This window comes from Chiloscyllium plagiosum, unplaced genomic scaffold (assembly GCF_037043375.1).
Source record: "Chiloscyllium plagiosum isolate Xiang-an unplaced genomic scaffold, Cpla_swu_hap1 HiC_scaffold_8, whole genome shotgun sequence".
NCBI classification, from domain to species: domain Eukaryota; kingdom Metazoa; phylum Chordata; class Chondrichthyes; order Orectolobiformes; family Hemiscylliidae; genus Chiloscyllium; species Chiloscyllium plagiosum.
The window spans coordinates 7,001,272-7,021,001 of NW_028270146.1; the positions used below are offsets into that span (position 1 = coordinate 7,001,272).

General features: G+C 47.0%; 1 protein-coding gene across 3 annotated transcripts in view; it reads left to right on the top strand.

The window, feature by feature from the left end:
- ppp1r36 (protein phosphatase 1 regulatory subunit 36) overlaps positions 1–19,147 on the top strand; it is a 72,743-nt gene extending 53,596 nt beyond the window's left edge. The window contains exons 7-10 of one of the 3 annotated variants that reach the window (XM_087989463.1): positions 4,168–4,210; positions 9,012–9,172; positions 13,762–13,956; positions 18,594–19,147. In XM_087989463.1, the coding sequence (XP_087845589.1) occupies positions 4,168–4,210; positions 9,012–9,172; positions 13,762–13,956; positions 18,594–18,834 (640 nt within the window). In that variant the 3' untranslated portion in view covers positions 18,835–19,147. The remainder of the gene's footprint in view (positions 1–4,167; positions 4,211–9,011; positions 9,173–13,761; positions 13,957–18,593) is intronic. The other 2 variants (XM_087989461.1, XM_043698446.2) reach the window with 2 other exon arrangements.
- The last annotated feature ends 583 nt before the right edge of the window (positions 19,148–19,730 follow it).

Genomic DNA, 19,730 nt, shown 5'->3' on the forward strand with positions numbered 1-19,730 from the left:
ATGCACATTATAGCAGAACGAGCTGTACCTTGAACAATGTAAGACCATTAGAGTATAAGAAATATGAACAACAGGAGGCCATTCAGCCCCTTCAGCCTGCTCTGACATTCAATTCAGATATTCCTCAGGAAGAGTCACTCAATCCAAAACGCTAACTCTGATTTCTCTCCACCGATGCTGTCAGGTCTGCTGAGCTTTTCCAGCAATTTCTGTTTTTGTTTCTGACATTCCTTACATCCACTTTCCTGCCCTTTCCGTGTAATCCTTGATTCCCTGACTGATCAAAAATCTATCTGTCTCAGCTTTAAATATACACAAGGATTCTGCTCCCACAGCTCTCTGTGGTAAGGAGTTCCAAAGATTCACAACCCTCTGAGAGATGAAATTTCTCCTCATCTCAGTCTTAAATTGGTGCTCTTTTATTCTGAGACTGTGACCTTTGATTCAAGACTCTCTCATGAGGGGAAACAATCTCTCAGCACTTCGCTGTCCAGCCCCTGAAGAAACCTCTATGTTTCAATAAAATCACCTCTCATAAATTCCAATGAGTAGAGTCCCAAACTGTTTCTTAGAGTCATAGAGATGTACAGCACAGAAACAGACCCTTCGATCCAACTCGTCTGTGCTGACCAGTTATCCTAACCTAATCCAGTCCCATTTGCCAGCATTTGGCTCATATCCTTCCGATTTATGTACCCATCAGATTGAATTGAATTTTAAATGCCTTTTAAATGCTGTAATTGCACAGCCTCCATCACTTCCTCTGGCAGCTCATTCCATACACACACCACCCTCTTTCTTCATAAAACAATCCCTCCAAGCCGAGTTAAAAATCACACACCAGATTATAGTCCAGCAGGTTTAATTGGTGTGCTTCCAATTAAACCTGTTGGACTATAACCAGGTGTTGTGTGATTTTTAACTTTGTACACCCCAGTCCAACACCGGCATCTCCAAATCATGCCTCCAAACCTAGTGAATCGTAGAATCATTAGGACTATCAAATCCACATAGACTCTCTGACTCATTGCATTCAGACTCATACCCCCTTAATCTACTCCTATAACCCTACATTTCCCAAGGCTAACCCACCTAGCCTGCACAACCAACTATGGGCAATTTATCATGGCTAGTCCGCTTAGCTTGCTCATCTGTGGACACAGACATTTGCTTAATTCTGGAATTGAATCCAGGTCCCTGCCACTGTGAGGCAATAGTGCTAACCACTGAGCCACTGTGTCCCTCCTTCTCTAAACTGCTCCAGTAAAATATCTTCCTTTAAATAAGGAGGCCGAAACTGCTCACAGTACTGAAGAAGTAGTCTCATCTGTACCTTGTACAGTTGCAGTAAGACTTCCCTCCTCTCATACTCCAACCCCCCTTGAAATAAGGGCCAACATTGCATTAACCTTCCTGATTCCCTGCTACCCCTGTGACAGTTTGCTGTATTTTGTGCACAAGTTATATGCAGCTTTCTACAGTTTTTCTCTATTTAAGCAATTCTGTTCTTTTACACTCCCCTCCAAAATAAACAACTTCACATTTTCCCACATTATATTCCATTTGTCAACTTTTTGCCCACTTTCTTAAGCTATCAATATCTCTCTGCAAACTGTTTCTATCCCTCTCACAACCTGCCTTTCCACCTATTTTCATGTTGTTTGCAAATTTGACAGCAGTACATTCACTCCCTTCCTCCAAGTCATTAATATATAAAAGTGATTATGCTGCTTTTTGGAGGTAGATTATTACATTATTAATTGGAGGAGGTGGTAGTGTAAGTAATTCAGAGGTTGACATATTACTCTGGAGACAGAGGTACAAATTCCACTAAAAACCACTGAGGAAATTGTTTAAATGTAAAGGTATTTATAAAATCTGGAGTATAACACTTTGTCTCAGTAATGAGACTATGATGGACCTGGTTCACTAATGCCCTTTGAAGAAGGAAGCCGCTGTCCTAACCTGCTCTGGCCTACATGTAACTTCAGACCCACATCAACAGGCTTGGTGTGCTTTGGGTAGCATGGTGGCTCAGTGGTTAGTACTGCTGCCTCACAGCGCCAGGGACCTGGGTTCGATTCCTGCCTTGTGTGACTGTCTGTGTGAAGTTTATGCATTCTCCCTGTGTCTGTGTGGGTTTCCTTCCACAGTCCAAAGACGTGCAGGATAGGTGAATTGACCATGCTAAATTGTACAGTGTTCAGGGATGTGTAGGTTAGGTGCATTAGTCAGGGGGATCTGTAGACCAATAGGGGAATGGGTGTGGATGGGATACTCTTTGGAGGGTTGATGTGGACTTGCTGGGCCTGTTTCCACACTGTCGGAATTCTATGGAGTGGTTAGGTCTTCACTGGGGATTCAGCGATGATCCTGAACCTTGGCTAATTATAGTACTAGCTGCTGTCACTGCGATCTCAGTTGCACTATTGTTCAGTAGAGCCATTGATGGCTGAATGACTGTCCACTCTCGGCAGGCTGTGCTTCCAAATCTGGGGCAGGCCCAACATTGCCCAGTGAGGTAGCTGGTGTAATGGTCCTTTCTGAACAGAGGCAGCTAACAGGTGAGAGGCCCCTCACCTCCAATAAGTCCAGCTTGTGGATTCTTCTTTGCAGCGAAACATGACACCCGTTCCCATTGGTATATTCCCACAAACCACCAGTGAGTGTTGACAGTATGGATATAGAAAGGGTGTTTCCCCCTGTAGGAGTACCTAGAATGAGGGATTACTGTTCAAAAATAAAGGATCTCCCATTTATGACAAAGGTAAAGAGAAACTTATGTCCTTAGAGGGTCAGGAGTCTTTGAATTCTCTTACATATGAAAGAGAGGCAATGGTATTGTCACTCAACCATTAATCTAGATATCCAGGTAATGCTCCCAAGTTCAGGTTGGTAGAATTTGAATTCAATTTAAAAATTCTGGAATTAATATTCTAATAATAACCATGAAACCACTGATAATTGTTGGGAAACTTGTCTGGTTTATTAATGTCCTTTAGGGAAAGAAATCTGCCATCGTTACCTGGTCTGGCCTACATGTGACTCCAGACCCACAGCAATATGCTTGATTCTTAATTGCCCTTTAATGATGGGTAAGAAATGCTGACTCAGCCAGTGATGCCCAAGTGCAATAAATGAATGACTAATGAAAATGTGAACTGGAGCAGGAGTAAATCTCTCAGCCTCTCAAACCTGCTCTGTCATTCAACAAGATTATTGGGCTCATCTGATGACTCCACATTTCTGCCTGTCCCTAATAACCTTTCAACCCCTTTGCTTGTCAAGGATCTAGCAACCTCTGCCTTAACAATATTCAAAGGCACAGCTTCCAAATCTTCACAGCAGACTTTTTTTTCAGTTGGCTGGATGGCTGATTTACAATACAGACACCAACAGTGCGGGTTCAATTCCGTAACAGTTGAGGTCACCCTAAAGAACTCTCCTTCTCAACCTCTCTGTTCACCTGAAGTATGGTGACTCTCATGTTAAACCAACTCCAGCTGTCTCGCTCTCTAATGAGAGTACACCCCTATGGTCTGGTAAGACTATGACAGCTTTACCTTATCCTTACAACTAAAGGTCCAGCAAAGATTTACCACTATCTCAACATCAAGGGCTCTTGCTCAGTCTGGCACAGCTGCAACCGGCTTCCTTTTGGCAATTTCTGTACTGAGTACTTTTCTTCAGCTGCTATACCTGAGATTCCTAAAACCAACTGCAAACTGAACTCATTGTTACCTTAACTTCAGACCAAATCAGAATTCCCTCAACTCAGTTTCCAGTAGTCTTTGCAGGATTTCTTATTCAAGGGTTTAACATTCCTGCCTCCATTCTCTGGCACAACCACACACTAACTGACTCCATTCTGGGTTTTTCTGTGTCTCTGTGCGTTCCAAGACAGCTGTCACTAGGCATTAGAACCATTTCTTCTGCCTTTTTCTAATTCACTGAATTACAAATCTCTTCACTTCAACAGCTGTAAAACCTCACTAAAAATGGTAGCAGAAAAACAAGTGAATCTGAAACACTTTTTAACAAAGATTACAATAATTACATTAAACTTTGAGTTCTACATCATTCATGACATTGTGAACACAACAGCTGCTTAACATTTTAGTGTGATGGTTTGGGATGAAGCAAAGTAACTGATTGGATTTGTTGCAGGGCAATGGGATCTTCCAGTAATAAGGACAGGCAGCTGTATGAGGTGAGTGACATTTTCACACATGCAGATAATTCACTAGCCTTACCTCCAATTCTGGTCAAAGGATCAAGTGTTCTCAAGGGTACACCTGTGGTTCAAGATGATAGCTATCCAGCAGACAATATTCCAGAAGAGAAATAATCCAAGGATGTTCATATTGTATCGGACAATGATCATGATTTGGAGATGCCGGTGTTGGACTGGGGTGTACAAAGTTAAAAATCACACAACACCAGGTTATAGTCCAACAGGTTTAATTGGAAGCACACTAGCTTTCGGAGCGACGCTCCTTCATCAGATCACCTGATGAATGGGCGTCGCTCCGAAAGCTAGTGTGCTTCCAATTAAACCTGTTGGACTATAACCTGGTGTTGTGTGATTTTTGACAATGATCTTGGTGGAGATGTAGAGAAAAGGGTTTACATATGAATATGTAAACAGTGTAGCAAATGTTTAAAATGTATTATTTTTATTGTATGAGAGTTTAGGTCCGAAAGTAGAGAAATAATAGACATTAACACTCAGTTCTGCGGGGTGTTATAAATTAACTGGGAACAATGTGCCAATGTTTTGCTTTTCCACAAGCCATCCCAAATGTGTAAAATCCCAATGGGACTACTCTGTTGACCAAATTGTCTGACTGATTGCTACTCAGGTCAAAAGCAATTCGCACCAGGTTTCATCAATAACAGATAATCAACCATTTACTGTAACGTGCAGCTGTAATAAAAGAACAGAAAAAACAATGACGGATTTCTAATCTACAACTATGTAACTTAAACTAAGTTAAAAAAAAAAAAATTCTATAAATTCTGTGTCTTACGATCTTAAACTCCACAACCACCTGATGAAGGAGCGGCACTCTGAAAGCTAGTGTGCTTCCAATTAAACCTGTTGGACTATAACCTGGTGTTGTGTGGTTTTTAACTTTGTACACCCCAGTCCAACACCGGCATCTCCAATTCACAACTTGAACCAAGCGCTTGAAAAATACCAAGTAGACAGATACACAGTCAAGACAGACAGAAGTGTCACAACCCCTGGTGGCTCAGTGGTTAGTACTGCTGCCTCACAGCGCCAGGGACCTGGGTTAGATTCCTGCCTTGGGTGACTGTCTGTGTGAAGTCACAACCCATTTGGGAACATGTGCTGATAACATGTGCCAGTAGCAGTGGTGGACTTTCCCTCATTATGGGCATTTAAACAGGCATTGGATAGGCAAATGGATGATAGTGGGCTAGTGTAGGTTAGGTGGGCTTGGATCGGCGCAACATCGAAGGCCGAAGGGCCTGTATTGCGCTGTATTCTTCTATGTTCTATGTTCTATAACTATAAGATCTAGGAGCAGAAATTAGGCAAATCAGCCCATCGAGTCTGCTCCACCATTCAATCATAGCTGATAAATTTCTCAACCCCATTCTCCTGGTTTCTCCCCATAACCGTTGATCCCCTTGACACGGTGGCTCAGTGGTTAGCACTGCTGCCTCACAGCACCAGGCAGGGAGCTTTCCTCATTCCTGAAAAAGGGCTCATGCCCGAAACGTTGATTCTCCTGCTCCTTGGATGCTGCCTGACCTGCTGCGCTTTTCCAGCAACACATTTTCAGCTCTGATCTCCAGCATCTGCAGTTCTCACTTTCTCCTCCACAGCACCAGGGTCCCAGGTTCGATTCCAGCCTCGGGTGACTGTGTGGAGTTTGCATGTTCTCTCCGTTTCTGCGTGGGTTTCCTCCGGGTACTCCAGTTTCCTCCCACAGTCCAAAGATGTGCAGTTCAGGTGAATTGGCCGTGCTAAATTGCCCATAGTGTTAGGTGCATTAGTCAGAGGGAAATGGGCTTGGGTGGGTTACTCTTCGGAGGGTTGGTGTGGACTGGTTGGGCCAAAGGGCCTGTTTCCACACTGTAGGGAATCTAATCTAATCTAACCTATCTATGTCCATCTTAAACAGACTCAATGACCTGGCTTCCACAGCCTTCTGTGGCAGTGAATTCAATAGATTCCCCTCTCTCTGGCTGAAGAAGTTTCTCCTTCTCTCCATTATAAAAGGTCTTCCCTTTGCTCTAAGGCTGTGCCCTCGGGCCCTAGTCTCTCCTACCAATGGAAACATCTTCCCAACATCTACTCTGTCCAGGCCATTCAGTATTCTGTATGTTTCAATTAGATCCCCCTTCATCCTTCTAAACTCTATTGAGTATAAACCCAGAGTCCTCAAACATTCCTCATATGTGAAGCTTTTCATTCCTGGGACCATTCTCGTGAACCTCCTCTGAAAACATTCCAGGGCTAGTACACCCTTCCTGAGATACAGGGCCCAAAACTGTCCACAATACTCCACATGTGGTCTGACCAGAGGCTTATAGAGCCCCAGAAATCTATCCCTTTTATATTCAAGTCCTCTCAAAATAAGTGCCAACATTGCATTTGACTTCCTAACTACCTGAGCCTCACTTATCCCAGGATTGTCACAGAAGTTAAAGATTTAATTAAATAACTTGAAATCCCCAGTGTATCTGTGTAATGAACTTAGGTTATCAGAAAATACTGACCAGGTTACTGTACTTAACATGAGCTATTGGTTACATATAAATCAATTCTAACCACAGGCAGGCTAAACTGACAAACATTTAATCCAACTAACTGGGATCCTAACCCTGTGTAAAATCCACACACACACAGACAGACACAGACACAGAAAAACAAACAAATCCTGTTGGGCATTATTGTTGGAGAGAAATTATTGGGGAAATATGGTTAAATAGTGCCTGTCTACAGGATTCAATGAGTTGTCCCCTTTGTTCATTTCAAAACCTTCTGATCTCCAATCTTCATATCCAAGTCACTTCCATTACTGAAAACACGTTGCGGGGTGGGGAGGGACTTAGGGTAGTGGGTGAGGGGCTGGGAGTGGCAGTGGTGGTGGAGTTGTCACAATATTTTTTCTAATTCTCAATCCCTGCTTGGAGGGAATAGCTTATAGCTGATGGTGGGAGAGGTTAGCTCTCTGTCAGTTCTCGGTGACTTCACTGCAGAGAGCAATAAAGAGAGGTGCTTTCTTTTGCAGTCTGTAGTCTTTCTGCCTCTATATTGTTCACACACTCACTGGCTACCTGCCCAGGAGCCAATCAGTGTATTGTTGCCATGATTCATCTCCTGCATAACTGGTCCTGACAGCACAAACCAATCAGCAATCTGCCTCTAGGCAGAGTTTGTTCAGAACCCACAGTGCCATTGGATTTCAAACATCCCCCTCCCAACTGCTTGAGAAAAGCAGCAGTGTAATCATAACTCACAATGAGAGGAAAAGAGAGAGAGAGACTGAGAAGGAGCATTGGAAGCTTTCAGTTTGCAGGGCTCTAGCTGTTTCTCCTTCTGTCTTGGCACTGATAGCTTTTAACATGCTGCAGCTCAGCACTTCTATCTATCTTAATTGTGTATCTGTTTGGAGTTTTTTTAAGTGTTTCTTTTAAGTTGCATAGGATGGCATGGTGGCTCTGTTGTTAGTGCTGCTGCCTCACAGCACCAGGGAGCTGGGTTTGATTCCAACCTCAGGCGACTGTGTGGAGTTAGCACATCGCCCCCCCCCCCCCCCCCCCCCCCCCCCCCCCCCCCACCCCTTACCTTTGTGGGTTTCTACCAGGTGCTCTGGTTTCCATCTGCAGATATGGAAATTAGGTGGATTGGCCATGCTAAATTGTTCATAGTGTCCAGAGATATGTAGGTTAGGTGGATTAGACATTGGAAATGCATGGATGGGGTGGGTCTGGGTGGGATGTTCTTTGGAGAGTTGGGCTGAATGGCCTGCCCCCACACTGTCGGGACTCTATAATTCAGTCTCAATTTTTCCCCCTCACCATTTCAAACAGCAGCTTTATATTATACATATCATTGTAGGCAGCATCTAATTTACAATTTGCTAATTCTCCAGATATTTTAATGATGTGACTGTCCAACTTCCATTTCAGTTTATAGTCCCAACAAATGAAAATACGTGGATTATTGCAGGTGATTGGATTTTTTTTAAAAACTAGGTTAATTTTTAAACAGTAGCTAAAGACAGTATTTCTAAGAAATTTAAAAATCACACACCACCAGGTTATAATCCAACAAGTTAACCTGAGAATGTAACTTTTTAAAAAAAAGTTTTGTGATTTACATATGAAAGAAGTGAAACTATCATGGTCATTCTAACAAATGAGAGACTTAATAAACAATCAAGGTATTTTTCAATGTATAATTTCAGTTACATCACACTGTAAACTTTTGCTTTAAATTCTGTGTCTTACAATTGTATCCTCCACAACCACCTGATGAAGGAGCGTCGCTCCGAAAGCTAGTGTGCTTCCAATTAAACCTGTTGGACTATAACCTGGTGTTGTGTGATTTTTAACTTTGTCCACCCCAGTCCAACACCGGCATCTCCAAATCATTTCTAAGAAATGTTAGCTACATGACTAACAACCTCCCAGGGAGATAAGTGTTAGGATGTTTGCTGACTTAACCCACATTACAGTTGATGTGGTGTAGTTGCCCCCACAGTGCTGTTGGGAACGAAGTTCTAGGATTCGGACCCAGTGACAATGAAGGAACGGTGATATATTTCCAAGTCAGGATGGTGAGTGGCTCGGAGGGGAACTTGCAGGGGGTGGTGCTCCCATGTATCTGCTGCCCTTGACTTTCTAGATGGAAGTGGCTGTGTGTTTGGAAGGTGCTGTAAGAATACATTTCCATAAAATTTAAAGTGCTGTGCTTTTGGAAATGAATATGATGTTCCTACACACTGAGGGTCCTCCTCTGGTAATTTTAGTGCCTTTACTCCTTCTGTGCGTATGTGACATGGGTGACGTTTGGAAGGAAAAACCTGGATGTGATTGAGTTGGAGCTAGGACGACTGCTTCGTTCAGAGATATTCAACCCAGCTCAGAATTTGAAGAAAGAAGAACCAAAAGGTTCACAAGAAAGCCCCAGGTAACAGGGAGAAAGTGTGAGAAAGAAGAAACCTTCATGATGAGAATAAATTTCAATACACCACCTCTTTCTGTGTAACTCCCTCTTTTCTACCTTTCCTCAAGTTCTGCCCATCACTGGGGTTCAGGTCCCTTCCTTTACACTGTTCCCCATCAAACACTCCCAGGACAGGGACAGCACAGGGTCAAGGGGGAACAAACAGTCAGTGGAGGGATCCCCTGTGGTCGTTTCCCTGAAAAACATGTATACCGTTTTGGATACTGTTGAAGGGGGGGGGGGGGGCGACTTACCAGGGGCATGCAGTGGGGCCCAGGTCTCTGGCACAGAGCCTGTCCCTGTTGCACAGAAGGGAAGGAGGGAAAGGAGGAGAGTGTTAGCCATTGGGGACTCAATAGTTAGAGGGTCAGATAGAAGGTTTGTTGGGAACGAACGAGACTCGCGGTTGGTGTGTTGCCTCCCAGGTGCCAGGGTTCGTGATGTCTCGGAAGGGAGAGGGTGACTAGCCTCAAGTCGTTGTCCATGTAGGTACCAACGACATAGGTAGAAAGAGGGATAGGGATGTAAGGCAGGGTTTCAGGGAGCTAGGGTGGAAGCTGAGAGCTAGAACAAACACAGGGTTGTTATCTCTGGTTTGTTACCTGTGCCACGTGATAGCGAGGCAAGGAATAGGGAGAGATATCAGCTGAACACATGGGTGCAGGGATGGTGCAGGAGGGAGGGTTTCAGATATATGGATAATTGGGGCTCATTCTGGGGAAGGTGGGACCTGTACAAGCTGGACGGTCTTCACTTGAACTAGAGGGGTACGAATATCCTGGGTGGGAAATTTGCTGGTGCTATTCGGGTGGGTTTAAACTAGCTCAGCAGGGGGATGGGAACCTGAGATGTAGTTGCAGTGTACAGGAGGATGAGAGTAGGGAGGACAGGGGCAGGATTTCAGGGTCACAGGAACGTGCTGGCAGACAGCGAAGTGGTTTGAAGTGTGTCTACTTCAATGCCAGAAGTATCCGAAATAAAGTAGCTGAGCTTGCAGCATGGATAGGTACCTGGGACTTTGATGTTGTGGCCATTTCGGAGACATGGTTCTAGATTAGAGTGGTGCTGGAAAAGCACAGCAGTTCAGGCAGCATCCGAGGAGCAGGAAAATCAACGTTTCGGGCAAAAGCCCTTCATCAGGAATAGAGGCAGAGTGCAGAGTAGCAAAGGCTACCTTCCCCACCCTCCTCCCTGACCTACCACCTCCATCCCCACCCCCATTCACTATTGTACTCTATGCAACTTTCTCCCCACCCCCACCCTTCTCTCATATATCTCTCCACCCTGCAGGCATTCTGCCTCTATTCCTGATGAAGGGCTTTTGCCCGAAACATTGATTTTCCTGCTCGGATGCTGCCTGACTTGCTGTGCTTTTCCAGCACCACTAATCTAGAATCTGGTTTCCAGCATCTGCAGTCCTTGTTTTTACCATTTCGGAGACATGGATAGAGCAGGGTGAGGAATGGATGTTGCAGGTTCCAGGGTTTACATCTTTCATTAAGAACAGGCAAGGCGGTAAAAGAGAGGGAGGTGTGGCCTTGTTAGTCAAGGATAGTATAACAGTGGCAGAGAGAACTTTTGAAGAGGACTTGTCTACTGAGCTAATGTGGGTTGAGGTTAGAAACAGGAGAGGAGAGGTCACACTGCTCGGAGTTTTTTATAGGCCTCCACAGAGTTCCAGGGAGGTGGAAGAGAGGATTAGTAAAATTATTCTGGGTAGGAGTGAAAGGAACAGGGTGGTCATTATGGGGGCCTTTAACTTCCCCAATATTGACTGGAAATGCTATAACTCTAGTATGTCGGATGGATCAGTTTTTGTCCAATGTGTACAGGAGGGTTTCCTGACACAGTATGTCAAAGGGTGGACAAGAGGGGAGGTCACACTGGATCTGGTGCTTGGTAATGAACCAGGCCAGGTGTTTGATTTAGTTGTAGGTGAACACTTTGGAGAGAGTGACCATAATTCGGTTACGTTTAGTTTAGTGATGGAAAGGGATAGGTACATGCCAAAGGTCAAGAGTTATCGATGGGGCAAGGGCAATTATAATGTGATTAGGCAAGAATTAGGATGCATAGAATGGGGTAGCAAAATGCAGGGGATGGGGACAATGGAAATGTGGAGCTGGTTTAAGGAACAGATATTGCGTGTCCTTGATAGGTATGTCCCTGTCAGGCAGGGAGGAAGTGATAAGGTAAGGGAAGCATGATTTACCACAGAAATTGCATCTCTTATTAAGCAGAAGAGGGAGGCTTATGTGGCGTTGAGGTGAGATGGTACAGATGAGGCGATGGAGAGTTATAGATCAGCGAGGAAGGATTTAAAGAGAGAGTTAAGAGCAAAGAGAGGACACGAGCAGTCTTTAGCAAATAGAATAAAGGAGAACCCTAAAACTTTCTATAGGCATGTGAGGAATAAAAGGATGACTAGGGTAGGAATAGGACCAGTCAAAGACAGAAGTGGGAAGTTGAGTGTGGACCCTGTGGAGATCAGAGAGGTCCTAAACAAACATTTCTCATCGGTTTTCACTCAGGAAAAGGAGAATATTGTAGAGGAGAAGAATGAGGTACGAGATATTAGACTAGAAAGGATCGAGGTTAGTTACAAACAGGTGTTATCAATTCTAGAAGGAGTGAAAGTAGACAAGTCCCCTGGGCCGGATGGGATTTATCTGAAGATTCTCTGGGAAGATAGGGAGGAGATAGAGCCTTTGGCTTTGATATTTGAGTCGTCATTGTCGACAGGTTTAGTACCTGAGGACTGGAGGATTGCAAATGTTGTGCCCTTGTTCAAGAAGGGCAGTAGAGATGACCCAGGTAATTATAGACCAGTGAGTCTTACTACTGTTGTAGGAAAGGTTTTGGAAAGGATTATAAGAGAGAAGATTTATAATCATCTAGTAAGCAACAATTTGATTTCAGATAGTCAACATGGTTTTGTCAAGGGCAGGTTGTGTCTCACAAACCTCATTGAGTTTTTGAGAAGATGACCAAGCATATAGATGAGGGTAGGGCAGTTGACGTGGTGTACATGGACTTCAGTAAAGCCTTTGATAAGGTTCCACATGGTAGGCTGTTGGAGAAAATGCACAGGCATGGGATTGAGGGTGATTTAGCAGTTTGGATTAGAAACTGGCGTTCTGAAAGAAGGCAGCGAGTGGTGGTTAATGGAAAATATTCAGCCTGGAGTCCAGTTACTAGTGGTGTGCCACAAGGATCTGTTTTGGGACCACTGCTGTTTGTCATTTTTATAAATGACTTAGACACAAGCATAGGTGGATGGATTAGTAAGTTTGCAGATGATACTAAAGTCGGTGGATAGTGGACAGTTTGGAAGTATGTCACAGGTTGCAGGGGAACTTGGATAAACTGCAGAATTGGTCTGAGAGGTGGCAAATGGAGTTCAATGCAGCTAAATGTGAGGTGATGCACTTTGAGAAGAATAACAGGAAGGCAGAATACTGGGTCAGTGGAAAGATTCTTGGTAGTGTGGATGTGCAGAGGGATCTTGGAGTCCATGTACATAGATCCCTGAAAGTTGCCACCCAGGTGGATAGTGCTGTTAAGAAGGCATATGGTGTGTCAGGTTACATTGGTAGAGGGATTGAATTCTGGAGCCGCAATATCATGCTGCAACTATACAAAACACTGGTGCGGTCACACTTGGAATATTGTGTACAGTTCTGGTTGCCATATTTTGGGAAGGATGTGGAAGCATTGGAAAAGGTGCAGAGGAGAGTTTACCAGGATGTTGCCTGGTCTGGAGGGAAGGTCTTATGAGGAAAGGATGAGAGACTTGGGTCTGTTCTCATTGGAGAGAAGAAGGCTAAGAGGGGATTTGATAGAGACACACAAGATGATCAGAGGATTAGATAGTGTAGACAGTGAAAGTCTTTTTCCTAGGATGATGACATCAGCTTATATGATGGGGTAAACTACAAATTGAGGGGTGATAGATTTAAGACAGATGTCAGAGGCAGGTTCTTTACTCAGAGAATGGTAAGGGCCGCCGCCACATTAGGGAAATTTAAACAATCCTTGGATAAGCACATGGATGATTTTGGGATAGTGTAGGGGGAACGAGCTGAGAATAGTTCACAGGTCGGTGCAACATCACGGGCCGAAGGGCCTGTTCTGTGCTGTATTGTTTTATGTTCTATGTTACATACAGAGTAAAGCACCTTCTACACTGTCCCCATCAAACACTCCCAGGACAGGGACAGCACAGAGTTAGATACAGAGTAAAGCTCTCTCTACACTGTCCCACATCAAACACTTCCAGGACAGGGACAGAATGCCAGAGGTACCAACACATATCTTAATAACTGAATCTCCCACTTACCATTCTGATAGAGAGGGCTGGTTCTGTTTGGCTGGGAATACCTGTGTAGGTTTCAGGGAGGTTTGAGTGGTTGGTATTGCTGTTGTGTTTCTGTGAAAAATTCAGAGGATGAGGTCCATCTGCCAATGGGTCTGAGCTGATGCGTGGGGTACAGTTAGTCATTAAGGAGTGAGGTTTTTCCCCAGTTACTGATCATTATTTTCTCATTGTTCAGGCGCCTTCAGACAAGGAGACCTCCAATAAACACCATCCTGAACCAACGCTCGCCAGTCCTTACCTCACTGATCCAGACCCCTCGGGAAAAGTCTGCGTACCTCTTCAAACACCACCACGTGAATCCAAAGTTCCGAGCTGATGTGGCAGACCAGAAGACCAAGGTGCTGGACCTGAAGCTGGAATTGGCTGAGAGGTAAGGGGGCAATCAGAACAAATGAACCCCATGCAGACCAGGTGACTGCTCCTTTCCACACAGAGAATGAGGCAGCACAGAACAGGCCATTCTGCCCCAGCGTGCCAATGCTGGCTTTTTGAAATGCATTCCTGAAGAAGGGCTTATGCCCGAAACGTCGATTCTCCTGTTCCCTGGATGCTGCCTGACCTGCTGCGCTTTTGCAGCAACACATTTTCAGTTTTTGAAATGCAATCCAATTATTTTGATTCCACCCCATTGGACTTTGTCCAAAGCCTTGCGATTTATTTTCCTGGGGAGAAAATGAGAACCGCAGATGCTGAAGATCAGAGTCAAATACTGTGACGCTGGAAAAGCACAGCCGGTCAGGCAGCATCCGAGGAGCAGGCGAGTCGATGTTTCAGGCCATTCCTAATGAAGAACTATCCCCAGAAGATTCTCCTGCTCCTCGGATGCTGCCTGACCTGCTGTGCCTTTCCAGCACCACACTCTCGACTCTGATTTCTTTTCTTTGTTTAAGTAGGCAATGACAGAGATTCATATAGCTTATAGCACAGAAACAGACTTTTCGGTCCAACTTGTCCATGCTGACCAAATATCCTAAATTAATCTAGTTGCATTTGCCAGCATTTGGCCCGTATCCCTCCAAACCCTTCCTATTCGTATACCCATCCAGATGCCTTTTAAATGTTGTAATTGTACCAGCCTCCACCACTTCCTCTGGCAGCTCATTCCATACATGCACCACCCTTTGTGTGATAAAGTTGCCCCCTTAGGTCCCTTCTATATCTTTCCCCTCTCACCCTAAACATATGCCCTCTAGTTCTGGATTCCCCGACCCCAGGTAAAGACCTTGTCTATTCGCCCTATCCATGCTCCTCATGATTTTATAAACCGCTATAAGGTCACTCCTTAGCCTCTGATGCTCCAGGGAAAACAGCCCCAGCATCCAAACCCTCCAACCCTGGCATGGTGGGTATTGTTGCTAGGACTGTTAGACATGACAGGTGTTTGGGTCTGAATCCAATTCGCAAAACAAATCTGGAGTTCAGGGTCTAATGATGACCATGTTGTTGGGGGAAAATCCGACTGGTTCATGAAGGTCCTTTAGGGAAGGAAATCTGCCATCCTGACCTGGTCTGGCCTACATGTGACTCCAGACCCACAGCAATGTCGCTGTTTCTTAACCGCTCTCTGAGCAATCAACACTGGTTTAACCAGCAAGACATACACTTAATGCATGAGCTTAAAGAAGATCTTGGAGAGATGAGCTTTCTCTTGCTTTCAGTTTCCAGTATATGGAATTCTTGGTGGTGGGAGCTGATTCTGTGAAATAGAATTGGTCAGATCCTCCAGAATGGCTAACTAACAGAGTTACTGAGAATGAAACAGGATGTGACGTAAAGCAAGACCACTGTTTCTCAGAGCCAGTACAACTACAGTGGGTGGAATGGCCTTCCTCCTGGATGAAAATTGCAATGAGTTTTCAGACCCTTCATAGGAGTGAATTCCCTCATCTGCTCCCGGGGAGAAGAGGGCCTGAGACTCTAACCTTCCTGAACCACATCAAGGGGGAGAGAACATTCAGGGAATGTGCTGGTGAAGGGTGCACCAGACACAGAGGCTTTGAGTGAGGTCAGGCTAGGATTCAGAGCTGAGAGTGTGCTGCTTGTAAAGCACAGCAGGTCAGGCAGCATTTGAGGAGCAGGAGAATCGACGCTTCAGGCAGGAATCCTGATGAAAGGCTCTGGCCCAAAGCATTGATTTTCCTGTTCCTCGAATGCTGCCGGACCTGCTGTGCTTTTCCAGCACCACACTCTCGGCTCTGATCTCCAGCATCTGCAGATCTCACTGTCTCGTCAGGCTAGGATTCAGTCTGCTGGCTGAGTAGTGGGCCAGAGCTCAGTGTCCTGGGTCACACTGGAGACTCAGTGAGATAAAGATACACCTCAACATCTGCACGCCCATATCTCAAAGTCAGTACCCTCATCAGCAGAGGGGTAGGTTACTGCTCATCACTGAGACTCAGGGAATGTGAGATGGTATATCAGAACATGTTACTGGGGCTTGTGGAAATTGCTGGACAATATTAACGATCTCAAATGCATTTGAAAGGAGAAGTGATGGATTCTATCATTGGCTGTGTATCTCATTCTCTCCTGAAGGGGCTGGCTCTCACTGAGGTACGGGGTCCCCCTCTCTCTCCTGAAGGGGCTGACTCTCACTGAGGTACGGGGTGTCCCTCCCTCTCCTGAAGGGGCTGACTCTCACTGAGGTACGGGGTTCCCCTCTCCTGAAGGGGCTGACTCTCACTGGGGTACGAGGTCCCCCTCCCTCTCCAGAAGGAGCTGACTGTCACTGGGGTACAGGGTCTCCCTCCCTCTCCCGAAGGGGCTGACTCTCACTGGGGTACGGGGTCCCCCTCTCTCTCCTGAAGGGGCTGACTCTCACTGAGGTACGGGGTCCCCCTCTCTCTCCTGAAGGGGCTGACCCTCACTGGGGTATGGGGTCCCCCTCCCTCTCCTGAAGAGGCGGACCCTCACTGGGGTACGGGGTCCCCCTCCCTCTCCTGAAGGGGCTGACCCTCACTGGGGTACGGGGTCCCCCTCCCTCTCCTGAAGGGGCTGACCCTCACTGGGGTACGGGGTCCCCCTCCCTCTCCTGAAGGGGCTGCTCTCACTGGGGTACGGGGTCCCCCTCTCTCTCCTGAAGGGGCTGACCCTCACTGGGGTATGGGGTCCCCCTCCCTCTCCTGAAGGGGCTGCTCTCACTGGAGTACGGGGTCCCCCTCTCTCTCCTGAAGGGGCTGACCCTCACTGAGGTACGGGGTCCCCCTCTCTCTCCTGAAGGGGCTGACTCTCACTGAGGTACGGGGTGTCCCTCCCTCTCCTGAAGGGGCTGACTCTCACTGAGGTACGGGGTCCCCCTCTCCTGAAGGGGCTGACTCTCACTGGGGTACGAGGTCCCCCTCCCTCTCCAGAAGGAGCTGACTGTCACTGGGGTACAGGGTCTCCCTCCCTCTCCCGAAGGGGCTGACTCTCACTGGGGTACGGGGTCCCCCTCTCTCTCCTGAAGGGGCTGACTCTCACTGAGGTACGGGGTCCCCCTCTCTCTCCTGAAGGGGCTGACTCTCACTGGGGTACGGGGTACCCCTCCCTATCCTGAAGGGGTGGACTCTCACTGGAGTATGGGGTCCCCCTCTCTCTCCTGAAGGGGCTGACCCTCACTGGGGTATGGGGTCCCCCTCCCTCTCCTGAAGAGGCGGACTCTCACTGGGGTACGGGGTCCCCCTCCCTCTCCTGAAGGGGCTGACCCTCACTGGGGTACGGGGTCCCCCTCCCTCTCCTGAAGGGGCTGACCCTCACTGGGGTACGGGGTCCCCCTCCCTCTCCTGAAGGGGCTGCTCTCACTGGGGTACGGGGTCCCCCTCTCTCTCCTGAAGGGGCTGACCCTCACTGGGGTACGGGGTCCCCCTCCCTCTCCTGAAGGGGCTGCTCTCACTGGAGTACGGGGTCCCCCTCTCTCTCCTGAAGGGGCTGACCCTCACTGGGGTACGGGGTCCCCCTCCCTCTCCTGAAGGGGCTGACCCTCACTGGGGTACGGGGTCCCCCTCCCTCTCCTGAAGGGGCTGACTCTCACTGAGGTACAGCGTCCCCCTCCCTCTCCTGAAGGGGCTGACCCTCACTGGGGTACGGGGTCCCCCTCCCTCTCCTGAAGGGGCTGACTCTCACTGGGGTACGGGGTCTCCCTCCCTCTCCTGAAGGGGCTGCTCTCACTGAGGTACGGGGTCTCCCTTCCCTCTCCTAAAGGGCTGACTCTCACTGGGGTACGGGGTCCCCCTCCCTCTCCTGAAGGGGCTGACTCTCACTGGGGTACGGGGTCTCCCTCCCTCTCCTGAAGGGGCTGCTCTCACTGAGGTACGGGGTCCCCCTCCCTCTCCTGAAGGGGCTGACTCTCACTGGGGTACGGGGTCCCCCTCCCTCTCCTGAAGGGGCTGACTCTCACTGGGGTACGGGGTCTTCCTCCCTCTCCTGAAGGGGCTGACTCTCACTGGGGTATGATGTCCCCCTCCCTCTCCTGAAGGGGCTGACCCTCACTGGGGTACAGGTTCCCCCTCCTTCTCTTGAAGATGCTGAGTCTCACTGGGGTCCCCCTCCTCTCCTACTCTCACTACCCTCAGAGGAAAAGAAATCTCCTCATCTCTGTCTTAAATATTCAACCTTTACTCTGGAGTCATTGTTTTAAAGTAGTTCCCTCTAGGGACTGCGAAGGCAAGTGATTCTCCCTACCCCTTATCCCAGATGTAATAATCTACCAGTGAATGGGGTTAAACAGGCACTCTCTGCTCTTCACTCACCAATGTGGCTACCAGTTCTGTCGCCTTGGGTGGGGGAGTTCTCTTGATCTGCTTTGGTCTGAGCTTCAGTCAGATTGTGGACCCTAGCTGGATAGCGTGGCTGGGGACAGAATTAAGTTGGACCGTGTCCCCTCCAGGCTAATGAGTGAACTGACCCTTCAGGATTAGATGTGACTGTAAGCACCCTACAAACCAGTGAGAGACCAACATCTTGGAGAAATGAGCCGAGGAGCTGATGGTGAAAAGCCTTCTTTCACACTGTTTGTTCTGTTTCTTTCAGCATTGGGATCATCGGAGAGCCTTTCTCAAATTTCTTTTCAGATACACTCATCCCCATTGATTCTTACATCGAGAATGAAGGGGCTGAGGAGTCAGTGGATGAGGAGGCTCTACTACAAAAGAGTGGATACTCTCATTCAACAGCCATCGAGTCCTCTCTGGGAGATATGAACTCCCATCATCAATATCTGGACATGTCGAGGGCTACAACTGTAGCTGCAGACTCTGAATACAACCTGTAAATGAGCAGGTTACACAACCAAAACTCACTTTAACCTATTCAGGAATAAACCTTTTACTCTTTGCAAGCAAGTTACTTTGTTGTCTGATGGGAGTCTCTCCCAATCCCATCCCCTCACTCGGCTCCTGATTCTTATAATCCAAGAAAGTGAAAGCCAACCCCAAGTTGCAACATTGCTTGTAGACCTGACCACCATCTGCACACACTCAGACACACAGACACAAACACACATCCACAGACACATGCACACGCACAGACACACTCATGCACAGACACACTCACACACAGGCACGCACATGCGCATAGACACACACACGCGCACAGACACACACACACAGGCACGCACACACGCATAGACACACACGCGCACAGACACACACACACACTTAGACATGTACAGACACACACACACAGGCACGCACACACGCATAGACACACACGCGCACAGACACACACACACACTTAGACATGCACAGACACACACACAGGTACGCACACACGCATAGACACACGCGCACAGACACACACACTTAGACATGCACAGACACACACATACACGCACACACGCACACAGGCACACACACACACACTTAGACATACAAACACACACACAGACACACATGCACACACACACACACTTAGACATACAAACACACACACACGCACACATGCACACACACACAGGCGCACACACACATTAGACATGCACAGATACACATACACACACACACCCATTTGAGAGTAGTATCTCTGAACTTGAAGGGACTGGCATCGATAAGAACTAAAGGACTTGCGTTTCTGGCAAGCCTTCATTCCAACTTTGTTCTCCCTCAGAAAAGCCAGTGATAAAGGAGTGGAGCCAGTCTTTTTTTATAAACATTTATTGATGGGAAACAA